The sequence below is a fragment of the Thunnus maccoyii genome, chromosome 22, assembly GCF_910596095.1.
Source record: "Thunnus maccoyii chromosome 22, fThuMac1.1, whole genome shotgun sequence".
NCBI classification, from domain to species: Eukaryota; Metazoa; Chordata; class Actinopteri; order Scombriformes; family Scombridae; genus Thunnus; species Thunnus maccoyii.
The window spans coordinates 15,044,608-15,062,473 of record NC_056554.1 but is presented as its reverse complement, the minus strand read 5'-3'; the positions used below and the strand labels follow the sequence as shown (position 1 = coordinate 15,062,473).

Here is a 17,866-nt window from a genome sequence, read left to right as displayed (position 1 = left end):
ACATGTGGTTCAAGACACCACATGGTCTGGCCTTTTATCTCTGTAGTTCCCTTTATCAGCCAAATTGTCGGCATGCCATGTGCTCAGTCACCAGGTGACTGCAGCCATCTTGCTATTGTCTTCCCTATACACACACACACACACACACTCACACTTGTATATAGGTACACTTAGCTAGATTAGTATTGTGTGTTGCTTTTACCCTTTTGTTAAATAAATGCTTTTGGATATACCTGTTGTCTGTTTTAATGTTGCACAAGAATGAGTTTTGCCAACCTCTGCTCTGTAAAGAACTCCAAATCCTTCAACCTTAACTAGCTATTGATATGGTGATTTTGTTTATAGTTATTAAATTAATTATTAATCAAAGTCCCAAATTCATAGATTAGTACACTTTGAGACTGAATTGGCTATGTTTTTCCCTGAGTCCAGGGTGGTGCCCCGTTATTATTAATTCTTATTAATAATTTTATTGATTTTAATAATTAACAATTATCTTTGATAATCATTAATTATTGCTGATAGCCAAACTTGTAGCCACGTCCCAACATACTTTAATGTCTCATTTTCACTCCACCGTCACACCATTAGTGGCCTAAGTGACCCTGCAGGTAGTTCAAGCTCTGCTCAGGTGTGTGTAAAAGAACCTGTTCACAACAAGTCCTCATCTACGGACAGACTGGGACACTAACCAGTTTGACTTGCACAGAGATTTATGTGATTATTTTGCAGCAGCTTATTATTTACATGCATTTGATGTGACAAAAAAGAAAGGACAAAAGTGGTTGAGTGCAGAAAAGTGAACTGAATATGTAACCTGCACATATCAAGCAAAATATTCTCTCACTTTTCTGCATTCAATAGTTCTCCTTTTTACACTATTATTAACCTGTTTTTATGGATTGATAATTGAATTAGACGTGTATTATTATGTTTGTACATGTTTCTATTGTTTCAAGTATAATCAAAGTGATACAGTTAAGGTAGATGGTGTGTTTTGCTCTGTGAGCTTTTCAACTGGTTTACACAGATAGCATACAGTGCAAATCACTGCCATGCCAGTAACACACCACATACTGTGAAACTCTTACATTTTCACACACACTCAGCCACCAAAACACTAAATAGGTTCAGAAAAAGAAGAAGATTTCACTGTTCTCTGAGTTTCACCACATGGGACATATCAATCCACTCCTTACCTTATAAACATGGGTTATCAGGGGTATATCATGGAAACTACTCCACATTACAGACAAATCAGTGATCACCTGGAAAGATGCCAGAAGTGAGGCGCCACCATGTACGTCTGGAGACTCAAATCTTCCATGAGACTGTTATCAGCTGGACATGAGTTATAAATGCTACAGAATGAGAATAAGTGATTTTTATATATAAAAACTAGTGTTAAGATGATCTGGTGTTGACTCTAAGTTGAATTGCGTTTTATGACTTTTTTCCCCTTTATGTTACAATAACTGATGTTTGACTAAGTGATGTGGCTGCAAACCAAGCAACAGATCAGATGAACCAGCACACACAGATTAATTGTACTAACCTCGTTAAAAACAGGTGGTTCCACCTACCAGTTTCTGTAAATAATAACAAACACTCTGTGGAATTGTTTATAGAGACACTAAAGCTGTTTAAAAACCTCTAAAAGTTATCCTTAAATCCTGAACTCCTGAAGATGTTTGTGTTAAAAATGTGAGTGAAAACATAGTTTGTTTGACGTGACTTGTTTCAGTATTCACAGTGAACATAGTCTGTACCGGTTCTTCTGTTAATCCTCTTTGCTTTGTAGTGTGAGACTGAAGCATTTTCATGCTCATGGAAAAAGAAAAGTGCATCCGTAGGTCAAGAGGTCAGTTGTTTTTATCCTAAAATGTAAAGGAATAATATGTCATTTTTGTTAAATGTTCCTGACTTTGTTGGAAATTAAAAAATGTTTTGTCACAAGTGTCATTATTGTTCAGTGTTATTTTGAGATTGATCTATAGATGATGCTACAGTTCCTCCTGGGCCTCTGCAAAATTTACTCTATCAGGTTTTGTTCAGTATGAAGGTTATAACCTACAAGTCTGCAAATGTTTGCACTTCAGTTGACCAATTTCAGCTATGTTACAAGTTACATGGTGTCATTTAGCCTATATAATATATATCATAGCAATGTTTTGATGGAAACTTAAAAAGTGTTTGGAAGATCATGTTATAATGATTGAATAGAATATAATAAATAGGTGAATGACATAAATGTTATGTATATTAATGAGAGGGCTGATGTGTATTCTTTGTCTATGGACTATAGTTCAGCATAATCTTTAAATTTGACTCAGTAGGACTGGATGCATAACATGTCAAAGATACAATCTACTGTATTTAAGTATAGTTTTGAGTTACTTTGAGGGCAAAAATGTCTGTTCAAAGAAATGACTGATACTGATGTAACTTTGTGTGACAAATTAAAATCCGACCGGGATTGATTCTGATATAAACCTCTCCAAATGACTGAATGAATGAGGAAATGGCTCTAAAGGAGAGATGAAGACAGTCTCTGGGTATTTGTTACAAAAAGTACAAGTTACATTATTATTATGGTTATATGAACCAGACAACACCCTGAAGTAGCAGAACTTGAAAGCAGCGCAGCAGCTCGCAATTAGTGATGAGAGAAATTAAGCTTTCTGAAGCACTGAATCATATGAAACAATTGTGCTGAAAATGGTTCACCGTTTTGAAGCATTTGATACAGTCAAAATGGCGACATCTGCTGGGCAACGTTGACATTGCTTTTATATGTAAAGATTCGAGACAAGACGTCATGAAACAGGCAAAATACGACTAAACTCACCGCTGTCATCTGTTTGATGTTTTCTGTCATATTTTGTTCAATAAAGGTTATTTACCAAAAACTGTCTCAGTGCATGGATGTACACACATATATATGGAGATAATTAGTCATTTTTAAGAAGGTTTATAGTTATCCCTTTCTACTTTTATAAACTCCTTGATTAATTAGGGACATTAACTTATATAATAACTGGCTTTAAGCAGTGACATGAAATAAAGGAATAAAAGTGATTGTGCTATAATGATAATACAGTGTTTAAGGATATGCTTGTGCAACTTGGAAAGTAATGAAAAAAGAAAAAAAAACTTGTGGGGGATTTTGATGTGCACGTCCTCTTGGTCACTGCCTCTCCAGTGAGACCTGTTCACATATCATCGATGTTGCTGGCATATTAAGGCACCTTTTAGCCTGTTTAAAAGGGTTTGGTTACACTATCAGCTCTTGAGCACAGATCAAACACCTGACCTTTTTAGGAATAATCAAGACAAAGTGCCCCCACACATATGAATTCCTTTTTTTCTTGCTTCCTCATTATATCAAACACTCGCACAATCTGCCTGTCAACTACACGCACATGAGCACAACACGCCCCCAATATGCACGTGTGACGTAAATTTGTTTTGCACGGTCGCATGACTTGTGTTACATCAGCCAGCAACAAGTAAGCTTACTTTTGCATCGAAGGGTCGATCCAGTGTCGAGTAGTCTGCTTCGAGCGTTACACCACTTTTTAAAGCCTTTCTGATGTGGTCCGGACCAAATTAAGGTAGAAAACTGTTTTGGGAACTTTTTTGAATTAGTTTTTGAAATAGTTTTTGTAGCTCTCGTGAGTGCAACCACGCGCAGTCTTCCGTGTTGCGTGTTTTCATTTGTTAGTACTGTAACTCCTGGACATCTGCATTAAAACAACTGCCTATACAAGGTTTTAATGTAAAATTTAACGAAGTGAATACTGTAGATTTTAAGGGAGTGAGCTTCATGTTTAGTGTATAGTTATTTAAATGTTAATAGTCGTTCATTCGAGTCAGTGCACTATGTTAATGTTGTAGGACGGTTAAATGTGATATTTTCGTAATGTTAAATGACCAAGGGTGTTGATATATTATATATGTATCAGTGTTTGTATTTTGTAGAGGTGCTCGTGTATACAGTACATCAGAAAAGGCTAAACAAAACAACCTTGAAAACAGCGTCAAAGATTCTAGTAAAGTATATCTTGCAAGCTGGTTACAGCAGCAGTAAAATAATGTGAGTTGTAGTACACAAAGAGTTTACAGCAGTATTTGATAACTATTAATGGTAAACGTAACCACTGATTGGTGTGTAGAGATCACAATAGAAGTCATACGTGACGAGGCTGAAGTTGGCATCCGATCCACAGCTTCCGATCTGTATTTCCTGGTCTAGCTAAAAAATAGCAAAATGCTTATTGATGGCGTTGTTCAATCATTTTGAAGCTAATTCATTAACTGAAAATATAACAAATAGGGGGAAGATAAAATGAGAATGAATCGTAGAATGAAATTGTCCTAAATTTTAATCATTGTAACTGTAGTATGTTTTTCTTATTGTCCTCACTCATGGTAAACTGATTTTCACTTTTATTGCTATTTCTGCCTATTTGCTACCTGCTCACTATTAAAAAGTCTTAACACTAATTCTCCAGTATGACAGGAGACATCACACAGGGTATCATAATCCTGAGTTTTAATCATTTTTACCGTAGCATTTTTTCATATTGATCTAGAATCCTTCATTATATATTTGTGAAAATTGAAAAAAAGGGCAATCTCACTGCTTTTTTTCCCCATCGAGACCACATTAGACCAGGTCCAGATCAAAAACCACTATACTTAGACCTGTTATTTCTGGAGTAGATTAACATGGAGACTCCAGACACTCATTAAAACACAGTTTCATATTTATGAAATCTTTATTCTATTTCTATTTTTAGGGTCTAGACCACATTAAACCAGGTCTGGATCAAAAACCACTATACGTAGACCTGTCAAATATGGACTAAATTATCTAAGAGAGGCTAAAGATTCTTTGCCCTTTTTCAGTTTTCACAATTAGAATAAAGGTTTCACAAATATGAAATTGTGTTTTAATGAGTGTCTTGGGTCTCATTGGTTATCTAGTCCAAATTTGACAGGTCTAAGTATAGTGGTTTTTGATCTGGACCTGGTCTAATCAGTTTACTATGAGTGAGGACAACAAAAAATACAATTTCATTCTACTATTCATTCTCATTTCATCTTCCCCCTATTTGTTAGGTTTTTCAGTTCAGTTCAATGACTCCGCCATCTACAGGCGTTATGCCACTTTTTAGGTGGACTGGGAAATTCCAATCAGAAGCTGTGAATCGGATGCCAACTTCAGCCTTGTGTTATTCTTGCAGTAACCGGTGACAGTTCATCATTGTTGTATTGAGAATAGATAAATTATGGTTTTTGTTATGTGAAGATTATTGTGAACAATAAACTTATGGTTTAAGTTTAAAAGAGAGAAGAAAGATGAAGTCTGTTTTAATAAAGACAGAGAACAGCCTGCAGAACGAACACAACTAACTTGTCCTGTCTCTGCTTTTCATGTATAAAACAGGACTCATCTGTTCACAGGTAACTCATGCCTGAGGCCAGTAACATTATGATTTTGTTTAGACAAAAGTAAAAGTGTCCTTTACCCCTCTCTCATGTCAGATCCCATTGATTAACCCAGACAACACCCTGAAGTCACACACAGAAACAGTAAAATCTACAAGGTCGTCGTTTGTGGCATGAGGGGGAAGAAGATTGCGATCCACCTGTTCAACAAAGAGGAGCTGAAGAAGAGAATGACTGCACTGCGGGTCAAGGAGAAGATAGCAGACAGGCTTTCTAAGTATAAAGGTAAAAGAACTAAAAGAAAAACACGATTTGAACTCGCAGTTGTTTATTGAAGCTGGTGAAAGTTAAACTACTTAATTTAAATACTGTTGGGTATTTTTAAGCTATAACAAATGTATGTATTCCTCTGTGTGCACCTAATTTAGATACCGACTGAATTTCACAAACAAGAAGCTGTTTGGAGACTCCACCGAGCTGTCTGAATATGGAATCCATCATTCAAATGGTTGAGCGTCTAGCGGGTGGAGGTTGGCCCAGAGGGGGCATTGGAGGGACTGGAGATGGTGGGATGGGTGACAAGGGGGGCAAAAATCGAAGTATGGACAAGCTCTCAGATCTCTAAACCTACTAAGGATATAACTGGGATACTTCAATAGAGCCCAACCGATATATCGGTCAGCCAATATGCCAATATTGGCCTATCACAGATATATTGGTATGGGGGTATATGTCTTCCGATATGCGCCGATATATATGTATATATTTTTTAAAGATATATTGGCAGCATATTATGTATATTTAATCATTTTTCTTAAAGTTTAACATATATGTACATATACTTTTTTGTTCTGTGTTTTTTTTTAATTTATGGTTACTTGTTGGGTGTGTACAGCACACTACACCAAGTTCACTGTTCAGCATGATTTTGGCACAGCAGGAAAAAAGAAAGGTAAAAAAAATAACATTTTGGTTTTTCATTTTGAAAAAATTAGACATCCAACAATGGCTCATTGACCAAAACTATTACTGAAACAGTTTAGTTGTGCTGTAGTAGAAAAGGGAAAACAACCTTTATGTTTGTTACAAGGAGTCAGGACAGCTGCTGACAGCTGTTTTATGCTGATTTATTATGTAACTGTATATAAAATAGTTGAAACTAGCTCCACCTCCAGCAGCTACAACAGTAACATGCTGCTCTAACACTAATGCTTATATATATACATATATTTCTGTATATATATTTCTGTATATATATATATATATTTCGGTATATATATTTCGGTATATATATATATTTCTGTATATATATATATATATATTTCTGTATATATATTTCTGTATATATATTTCTGTATATATATATATATATTTCTGTATATATAAGATTATCAGATTTTTTTTACTCCCTAACATCATTGGCACGGGCCCCAAAAATCCAGTATCAGTCAGGCCCTGTACTTTAATGTTTAATTTTCACTCTACCGTCATAATTTACTCTTTGTCACATTATTCAGTATTAAAGGTTACAGCCTACAGGTCTGCACATTTTTACACTTTTTTACCTATGTGAGCAAAACTGAACACTTGTCAGCTACATTACATGTAAAATATCTGTTTAATACTTTGAATTTTATATTGCATGTGAATGAATGTTAGAATTTCACTGATGTTTATCCTGTACAACAAACAGGAAGTTCAGTCACTTACATGTATGGAGAAAACATCTGATAGACATTTTATTCTCATGTCTTTTCCTATTATTAAATATTATTGTGTCATTAAACTTATTTTATGTCATAACAATGTTTTTTGATGGAGACTTAAAAAATAAAATAGCCTTGGACTACTGTTTTATGGAAGATCATCATGTTTTTTGAGATTGAAATAAATGCAAGAATGAAATAAAAGTTTATATTGTTATGAATTAATAGGTGGCTGATGTGTATTTGTGTACTTAAAGGATAGGTTGTGAATTTTTCATGTCTATCTTTTAATCATTTTAACTATAGCATTTTTTTCTTATCGTCCTCACTCATGGTAAACTGGTTTTCAGTCTTATTGCTGTTTCTGTCTATTTGCTGTGGTCCAACCTGCTCAGTATTAAACAATCTCGAGAAACCGACAATCCAATATGACAAAGAACATCACAGAGTATCATAATCCTGAATATTAATAAAATCCAAAGTGGCATTTTCTGTCTTACTGAACTTATAAATTAGCTTGAAAATGGCTGAATATCATCTACAGGTGTATAATGCCACTTTCAAGGTGGACTGGAAAATATCAACAAAAAGCTGTGAAAAAATAAGTCAGTTTCAGCATTGATTAGTAATGAGAGTTGTTTTTTATTATAAGACTCGATATAAATTTTTACTAAATAAGTGGACGCAATACGAACAGGAGAAGAAAATAGTTAAGACAAGTTAAGACAAAAGTGAATGTGTCCTTTGCCCTTTCCTGATATCAGTTCCCGTATTTTAACCAGAAATAACACTGAAGTTGCTGAACTTGAAAGGCTCGCAAACAAAAACAGCGCAAAATGAGTAAAATCTACAAAGTCGTGATTGATGACAGGAGGGAGAGGACAGAGATCGACCTGAGCGACTCAGAGGAGAAGATGCAGAGAATGACTGTGAAGCAGCTGAAGGAGAAAATACTAGAGAGGCTTCCCGAGTGTGCAGGTAAAGGAACTAAAAGATAAAACATGATTTTTTTTTCAGTATTAAAGGTTATAACCTACAAGTCTGCAAATGTTTACACTTCTATACCTGCGTGAGCGAAATTGACCTATGTTACATGTTACAAAGTGTCATTTAGCTCATCTAATATATATCATAGCAATGTTTTGATGGAAACTTAAAAAGTTTTTTGGAAGATCATGTTATGATGGTTGAATAGAATATAATAAATAGGTGAATGACATAAATGTTATGTATATAAATGGGAGAGCTGATGTGTATTCTTTGTCTATGGACTATAGTTCAGCATAATCTTTAAACTTGACTCAGTAGGACTGGATGTATAACATGTCAAAAATATATAATTTACTGTACTTTATCATTTTGAGTTACTTTTGAGAGCAAAAATGTCTGTTCAAAGAAATGACTGATACTGATGTAACTTTGTGTAACAAATTAATATCTGGACAGGATTGATTCTGATATAAACCTCTGCAAATGACTGAATGAATGATGAAATGGCTCTGCAGGAGAGAGGAGACACACCTGACAGCGAGCGTTATTGGTTCACAGATAAGTTATCTCGGTAACTGACACACAGTCAGTGTCCAAAAAAATATGTCAGTGATGAGACTTTTTTTTCATGACAAGACTCAAGGCTGTTATTAAGTTTTCAATATAAGTGTAAGTTATACGCTGAGGAGAATAAAACAAGCATTTTTTATTATCATTATTATTGTAATTATTATCACATTTTTTTAAGGCGAAAGTGAATGTGTCCCTTTGCTCCCCCCTGACGTCAGATCCCGTAGATTAACAAACAACACCTTGAAGTGGCAGAGCCTGAAAGCAGCGCAGCAGCTCGCACACAAAAACAGCGCAAAATGAGTAAAATCTACCAGGTTGTGGTTCATGGTTTGATGGGGCAGAAGAAGGAGATCGACCTGTGCGACTCAGAGGAGCAGCTGCAGACAATGACTGTGCTGCAGCTGAAGGAGAAGATAGCAGAGAGTTTTCCCGAGTACGCAGGTAAAGGAATTACAAGAAAAACATGATTTGAACATTCAACTGTTTAATGAAGCTGGTGAAGTTTAAACCATTTCATTTAAATACTGTTGGGTATGTTTGAGCTATAATAAATTCCCTGTGTATGTGGTGTACTGGCCATCAGGCATACCGGGACAAATCCGGTTGGACCGGATCAGGTTATGTTCCGAGTTTCGGCTTAAATTGGCGATATAAGCGCCGCCCTTTCGCTAACCACCTGATTTTTCTGCCAAGTTCGTTTAACACTGCTGGTACTGCAGCTATTAGAACACCAATTAGAAAACTGATTAGCCTTTTATCATACTTACCATTGATTTGATATGTCATATTGTAAATTTGTAATGGTGCAATAGGTTAGGGTTACTTGTGGGATGGGATTTTGTTACAATATATCAAACTGTATTTCAAATAAATAAATAAAAACTAATGAAAAAATACTTTGAACAAAAAAATAAAATTGATTAGTCTATTGGTATTTATCACAGATAATATTCAATCTATCAATGATTTCCACTTATCTTTCGTTATGGGACAGAGTCAAACCCTAAATTCACTTCTTGAGTATAATGTTTAAACCTGCTGCATCAAGTTTAAAGTTTAAGAGCTCTGGATTTGGGAGGCACAGAGAGTGCACTGAGTGGTAAAATAAGTATATAAACTAATTACGAATAAGTTTCTTAACAAATTTACACAATCATTCTTTCTATTTCCACTTTGGTTTTAAAACAGAGCTTCTAATAAATGGAGAGATCGTTTACGCAACTAGTATAAAGTTTATTTATCCCCGGAGTGACAAGTTACAGTGTGGATGATTTTACACTCTGATTCCATCACTGCAGCTCAGAATAACATGAGACAACTGTGTGACGATAACTAGAAATAAAAACAAAATGTTGTCTTTTATCAGAAAAATAATCCACACTGTTAATTGGCTCCATGATTATAAATGCAACATTTGGGTCAGACAGACCTCATCAGTCATTAAATACTTTTACACTCTTTGCTTCGGTAGCAGAAACAGTCTGGCATTACTTTTAAGTTTGTTTTTTTATGTGACATATTCAGAATGGTTTCTTCATCATCCAACTAAATGGCAAAAAATACTCTCTCTGTACTTAAGTCATATATTTTTTATATATTTTTAACTCACTCCTCAATCTGCCTCCTCCTCCGTCCTCCACTCTGCTCACTGCAGACACGTTTGCCTCATTTTTTACCGATAAGGTCGCTGCCATCAGTAACCAGTTCTCTGAACCTGACCAAATTAGTCTACAGCTGCCAACTAACAAGGCCACTCCTTATTCTCCCCAATGACCGAGGAGGAAGTCTCCAATATTCTGCTAGACTCTCATCCCACTACCTGTCCACTGGACCCAATACCATCCAGTTTGCTACAGAAAATTTCCCCCACACTTAACCCAGCAGTCACACACACCATCAACTCCTCACTTACAGCGGAATTCCTTTCTGAGAACAATCTGTATGACCCAAATCAGTCAGGCTTTAAGGAGGGTTACTCTACCGAGGCTGCACTCTTGTTGGTTATGGAATCACTACGCTCAGTTAGAGCTGCTGGTCAGTCCTCAGCCCTTTTTCTACTGGATCTGTCAGCTGCCTTTGATACAGTTAACCACCAACTCCTCCTCTCCACACTCACTGAGCTTGGTATCTCAGGATCCACCCTCTGCTGGTTCATGTCCTACCTGTCAGGGAGATATTTCTTGGAGTGGAGAAGTGTCCAAACTGCACAACCTATCCACAGGGGTTCCTCAAGGGTCAATGTTTGGTTCACTTCTTTTCTCATTATACATCACCTTACTTGGTGCAATCATCCACTCCCATGGTTTCTCATACCATTGCTATGCTGATGACACCCAGCTCTTCCTGTCATTCCCGCCGGAAGACCACACAGTCTCAGCTAGGATCCTGTCATGCCTTGCCGATATATCAGCATGGATGAAAGAACACCACCTTCAACTCAACCTCTCTAAGACTGAGCTCCTTGTCATTCCAGCCAGTCCCTCCATACAACAAAACATCAGCATCCAGCTCAAATCAACCCAACTCATGCCCACAAAGTCTGCCCAGAACTTGGGTGTCATGATCGATGACCAGCTAACCTTTAAGGTTCACGTGGCCTCAATCGCTCGGTCGTGTCGGTTTGCCCTGTACAACTTCAGGAAGATCAGATCCTACCTGTCTGAGCATGCAGCACAACTCCTGGTACAGGCTCTCGTAATATCATGCATTGACTACTGCAACTCCTTACTGGTAGGCCTCCCCACATGCACATACAAACCTCTGCAGATGATTCAGGACGTGGCGGCACGTGTGGTCGTCACCCTGCTATTCATATTCCTCCACTGGCTCCCAGTTGCTGCCTGCATCAAATTCAAAACCCTGACGCTTGCTTACAAAACAGCAACTAAAACAGCTCCTGCTTACCTGAACTCCATTGTTCAAGTGTACACTCCCTCCTGCTCACCACGCTCTGCCAACGAAAGGTGCCTGGTACCACCACCACAACAGGGCCCTAAGTCGCTAGCTAGACTCTTCTCCTCTGTAGTTCCCTGGTGGTGGAGCGAGTTATCTAACTCTGTTCAATCTGCAGAGTCCCTCTCAATCTGAGACTAAGACTGAAGACTAAAGACTCAGCTCTTTCGCGAACACCTCTGCAATTGATGGACTGGAGGTAAAGAGAAAAAAAGAAGAAAAAACCCTGCTTCTATGCAATCTATGCACTCTATGCATTGACTTGGTGCACTGCCTGTGGGCATCTACGTCCTATCGGACTCTATCTTCAGCTTTATGGCACTTACTCGTGTTGTTGTCTCCTGACTAGATCCCTGCTTGTGTTGTATCAGTTTTAGATGTACGTTTCTTTGGATAAAAGCGTCTGCTAAATGAAATTAAATGAAATGAAAAATAATAATAAAAATATATAATAATTCCTACATGTATTTTAAGCCATAGCCTACTTTTAATATGGCGAAATTGTTGTTAGTGTTTCTACATCTTCTTATTCTGTTGTATGATTACAGGCTGTCATTTACATTTCACTTTGTTGAATATGACTTTTTGCTGTCTCTTAAACAGAAGTTCTCCACAGGTACTTGGTATCAATGTTTCATCTCATATCATGAAGTACTTCATTCATGGGTCTGATGATGTCGCTCGTAATTAACAACCCCGCCTCTTTCACATGAATGCACTCGTAGCTGGATAGGAAAACCCTGGGTTGACTGAGCTGGTTGATAACTAGTTTCGTAGTACTGGTTATCTGGACAGCCAATGTTAGGTTCACTGAAGCCAGATAACGAAAAGATATCCAGGATATGTTGAACTTGTTTCATAGTACAGGCCTCTGGTATCGAAACCCGGCTGGAGAGTTTTTATTTTGAATATTTCTAATCCCACAGTTGCACTGAACTCCATTATGTCACGTCTGATTGTGATGGGCAGGCCCGCTTGACCATCTTCCATTGGAGCCAGGCAGAGACTCATTACGCCGCTGGCTGGGCTTACTGGCCAATCACTGGAGAGACAGAGATCATGCCTGTAGCTAGCTTAAAACATTAGGTTTAATCATGTCATGTATGTCTACCAGAGAATAAAAGGTAGTTTATAGCTTTATATGCTGAAACCCATTGCATTGTATATGCTAACTACATGCAAGGGCTGACATCACGTCTACAGTAGCGATAGCACAACTATATAGCAAACTCAACTACATAACAGGATGGCATGACACTTTTCACAGCTGATATGGGAGTACAGTTTGTAAACATAGATGGAATTATATTAAAAATTACACACACAGACATGAAATAATTTCCCATTCAGGCTCTTTTTACAGTTAGCATTTCAGCTGAATGCAGGTTATTCTGTGATTTAAACATCTAAACACTACGTACCTTTCAATTAAACAGCTGCTCTGTTTTTACTTTCATGTGTGTTCTCTGTGACTGGCAGAGGTATGTGTATGCTCAGGTATGTGTCATTTTTACGGAGGTTTTTCAGCTGCACGCTGTCCGTGCACTTCAGGTCAAGTCTCTTCCACCACTCAGCACACAGCCCTGTAACGTTATCCTTTTCTCCTCAGTTTTTCAGTTTGGCAGCTTATAAAAACTTGGGTCTGGGTTGTTTACCCTGTTAGTAGTGTAGTGTAAGGTCAAAAGATTGGTCAGCTATTCATTAGCCAATCAGCATGCAGGAAACCAGTTGATGTACACAGTCCACTACATATGTCAGCAGTGTGATTTTTGGCGTGCGTCACATCTTGCGATTTTAATATAAGAGGGGAGTCAGATTTTGCTAGGTGTAAAAACTTACATAATATGACTCCCCCTCAGTCTCTCCCCTGTTGCCACTAGTGACAAATAGGATCCAGATATGTCAGCAAAGAGATTTTGTTTGTGTCACACCTTGAATTGTTTAATGTAGCCTAAGAGGGGACTTGAACTTCGTTTAGCGAAACTTGCGAAACGAAACTAAGTGAATCGAAATCCCTCATAAAACCATCTCCCTCCCGATTTACTATTCTTTCATTATTCATTCATCCTGCAGTGAACTGAAGATAACAAGACTGTTTTCAGTAAACAGTTTTCAGCTTGTAGCACAAAGTGTGTGCTACAAAACCATCCCAGCAGATAAGTTCAGGGCTGAATTTCTTTCCCAGTACACTCCTGCCTGTGTGTATGTGTGATTTGTGTATTTCTCTTTGTGCAGATGAATTTGGTAGGCTCACCGTAGGACTGCACCTTAGAGAGAATGTGAGAGACTCCACCCTGCTGTCTGAATGTGGAATCCAACACATGTCCGACCTTCAGCTTGAGCGCACGGTCCTGGTGAAAAATTCAAATGGGAAGATGATTAAGATCAACTACGATGAGGGGATGACAGTGGACAATCTGAGGGCAAAGATGCAATATAAGGAAGGCACCCCCACAGGTAACTCACTGAAAGAAAAACATGACTTGAACATGCAGCTGTACAACTTTATTGTTAGATCAACGTGTTTCAGCATGTGGCCTTCATCAGGGTCATCCATCCAGTAATCGATGACAGGTTTTCTTCAGCAAACCCTGAGTTTCTCTCCTCCTTCTTACACAGCAAGACCATAGACTGTATATAAAGATATATATATATATATATATATATATATATATATATAAAATACTTATATATAATGAGCCAGACTCACTGTTTCATTTCCTCATTCATTCAGTCCTCTAGAATAAGGGACCAGCAGGTTTATCCTCTGCGGAAGTGTTTCACTGGACAGCAACACCCCTTTGATCGAGTGTGTTTATTGATTGGTTATTAATTGGTCAGCTGATCTGACAGGACAGTAAACAGTCGGGCTGTTGTTGTAATACAGCAGATGAATCGTGAATCAATCATAAAAAAAACACTCTTGTAGCTTTATTATTTTTCCTCATCAGCCAAAAGGCTTCTCCTTTCTTCTTTTCTGTATCAAGTACAATTAGGGTCCTTCAGGAAAATATGACGCTGCACAGCTGCGTCTCCTATAAAATCATCTTAAGCCTGACGTCAGACGTTCACAAACTAAATAAGCAATATTTTATTTAAACATATTCTGCAGGCTGGCAGCTGTTTTTATTGCTCTTTTTCATCATTTATGTTCTTTCATTAATTAACTGATTTAAATTGTCTATTGTGTCTTATGACAGACAGACGCTGCTATAGATCTATAGTCAAATGATAACAATTGGAGTACTTATCAGCTGTTTTCCTTCCAGCTATTATTAAGTAACAGTTTAAAGTGTTAATTAGTTATTCATGAATTTTAAGGTTAAATTTAAGTGTTTGAACTATTACTTAATAATTTCAACATATTGATAGCTGACTTCTATTTGACAGTTAAGGTGCATCATGAGTAGTTACCGTCTCCTCAAAATGATGCTGGAGTGAGTGAGAACATCCCGTTTGGTCAATTAAACCCCTTCGTCCTGAGTCACAGTCAAAATCCTGGTTGGAGATCAGTTTGTTACTCAAGGACTATCTTTAACAACGTTACCGCGTCTAGACAGTAGTCAGTCATTTATTTGAACATCGGTTTTAGTCCTCACATTCAAATATCACACAGTGTGAATTCACCCTCAGCTCAGAATAAAACCTCTTTATGTCCTTCTGTTATAACACTGTGACTCTGTGCACATCGATCAGGCAGCTGTCAGGTTATTACAATAGTTCCTGCACTTAAATGTTTGTTGCACATTATGTCAGTTTAAATTAAAAAGTCTGTATGAAGCTTTAAACACACAAGATCAATGAATAAGTCAGCCTGATAATTATCTCTATAACTCATGATGTGATTGGTCGCACTGATGGAACAATCATAGGTTTCATGTCATATTTCAGATGCAAACTCAATGTAGTTTGAAAGTGAGTCCTTTAAACAGGCTGCGTATACTTTGAATGTGCTTTAACAGCATTTCAGTTTCTGTATTTAAATGTACATTTGTTGAAATAAAGTCGCTGAATGCTGTTGGGCAAAGATCTAAATAGACGTCTAAAAATGTTCTCTCAGTCTGGACCTTGAAGCCTTTTCAACTGCAAATCACCAGACTCATTATTATTGTCTCAGACTGTTGTTTTTTTTTTTTTTACAATATTTTAATAGACAATAGTCTTTTTAACTATATATTTTTTTGCTGCCCCCTGTGATTTGTCACCTTCAAAGCTGAATAAATATATTTTAAATGTATTGCACAGCAAGATGTTTACTTCTAATACACTGGTTGCAGGTCCAAGAAGGACAAATTGAATTGACCTTTTAAGAATCATAAATTATATCTTTGGAATTAATTTTTTTCATCCTTGGCAGATAGTGAATGAGCCTTTTCTTACTGTGTGTGTGTGTGTGTGTTTGTAATTATGGTAGATCAGCAGAGACTGATCTACGGAGGAAAGAAATTGCAGCATGGCAGACTGTCTGACTATGGAATCCAACACATGGATACCATTGATTTAACGCTCAAGCTTCGAGGGGGATGGCTTCCACCAGAGGAGGGCAAAGGATGTGTCATCCCAGATACTGTGGATGGTGCAATGGGTGACAAGGAGGGCAGAAATCAAAGTACGGAAAACTTCTCAAATTTTAAAACCCCTTCAGGATCTAACTGTGCCATACTTTAATGTCTCATTTTCATTCCACCGTCACACCATTAGTGGCGGAAGTGACCCTGCTTGTAGCTCAAGTTCTGCTCAGGTGTGTGTAAGAGAACCTGTTCACACCAAGTCCTCATCTATGGACAGACTGGGACACTGTGTTTTAACCATTGTTACTTGGAACAGAAGCACAGAGATTTGTTTGGTTAATTTATAGCCACTTGGTACTAGTCACGGAAAATATAACCCTGTATTTGATGTTTAAAAGAAGAAAAGATGAAAGCAGTTGAATCTGCACCAGTTCTTCTGTTAATTCTCTTTGCTTTGTTTGCTTTGACTTTCCAGACCTTAGTATGAAACTGAAGCATTTATGTGAGCTCATTGTCTGTTGTTTTTATCCTAAAATGTAAAGAAAAATTTAGAAATATGCCATTTTTGAAAAAAATTTCTAACTTTGTTGGAGATTACACCATTTTTTGTCATCAGTGTCATAATTGTTCAGTGTTATTAGAGGATTGACCTATAGATGGTGCTACAGATCTTCTGGGCCTCTGCAAAGTTTACTCTATATTAAGTTACTCAGTATGAAAGCTTATGGCCTTCAGGTCTGCACATTTTTACACTTCTTTACCTACGTGAGCAGAATTGAGCACCTTTCCACTACGCTACATGTAAAATAAATGTTTAATATTTTGAAATTTATATTGCATGTGAATAAATGTTACAATTTCACTGTCAACATGCAGGAAGTTCAGTCACATACATATATGGAGAAAACATCTAATATTCAGCATTTTATTCTCTTGGCTTTTCTTGTTATTCAACATTGTTGTGTCATTAAACTTATTTTATGTCATAAGATTTTTTGATTGATGCTAAAAAAATTAAATAAAATTATAGCCTTGGACCAATGTTTTATGCAAGATTATTATGTTTTTGAGATTGAAATAAATACATGGATGAAATAAAAGTACATATTATTAATAAATGGGGGGTGGTTGATGTGTATTCTTTGTCTATAGGCCACATTTCTGCATAAACTTTACACAGAAGGGCTGGATGGATAACATGTCTGTCTTAAAGCAACAGTCAGGTGTCCATATGAACATTGAAAGAGGTTTTCCTCGCTGTAATCATTCCTCCTGTTCATACTGGCTGTTAAAAGATCCTCTTCAAATGAGCTTTCAATATAAGTGATGGGGGACAAATTCCACAGTTTGTCCACACAGTCATTTTATGCTAAAATGCATTTAAAAGTTTATTTGAAGCTTATATGAGGCTTCAGCAGTCTGAGTTAGTCATATCAAGTAGATATTTGCCACATTTACAGTCTTTTTAGCATCAAATTCCCTCTTTGTGTTTCCCCGTTGAGCTGTGGAGGAAGTATAGTAACAAAAAAAGGGATTTTGGTACTAAAAAAGACTGTAATGTTGAAAGATATCTACTTGATTTGACTCATTTGGACAACTGAAACTTCTATTATTATTAACTTCAGATAAAGTTTTGAATACATTTTTGCACAGGAGGAGGACTGTGTATTTTGACCCCCA

General features: G+C 37.0%; 1 protein-coding gene across 1 annotated transcript; it reads left to right on the top strand.

The window, feature by feature from the left end:
• Positions 1-3,435: 3,435 nt before the first annotated feature.
• Positions 3,436-17,281, top strand: LOC121888924 (polyubiquitin-like). The gene is made up of 4 exons (XM_042400516.1): positions 3,436-3,614; positions 8,939-9,164; positions 13,911-14,132; positions 16,090-17,281. The coding sequence occupies exons 2-4, from the start codon at positions 9,020-9,022 to the stop codon at positions 16,341-16,343; spliced, it is 621 nt and encodes a 206-aa protein (XP_042256450.1). The 5' UTR covers positions 3,436-3,614; positions 8,939-9,019; the 3' UTR covers positions 16,344-17,281.
• The last annotated feature ends 585 nt before the right edge of the window (positions 17,282-17,866 follow it).

Bases quoted from the DNA above. Each gene is read 5' to 3' on its own strand.
- LOC121888924 (XM_042400516.1), top strand. From the start codon at position 9,020: ATGAGTAAAATCTACCAGGTTGTGGTTCATGGTTTGATGGGGCAGAAG. The intron at 9,165-13,910 runs GTAAAGGAATTA...CTCTTTGTGCAG, and splicing joins GAGTTTTCCCGAGTACGCAG to ATGAATTTGGTAGGCTCACC. The intron at 14,133-16,089 runs GTAACTCACTGA...TAATTATGGTAG, and splicing joins TAAGGAAGGCACCCCCACAG to ATCAGCAGAGACTGATCTAC.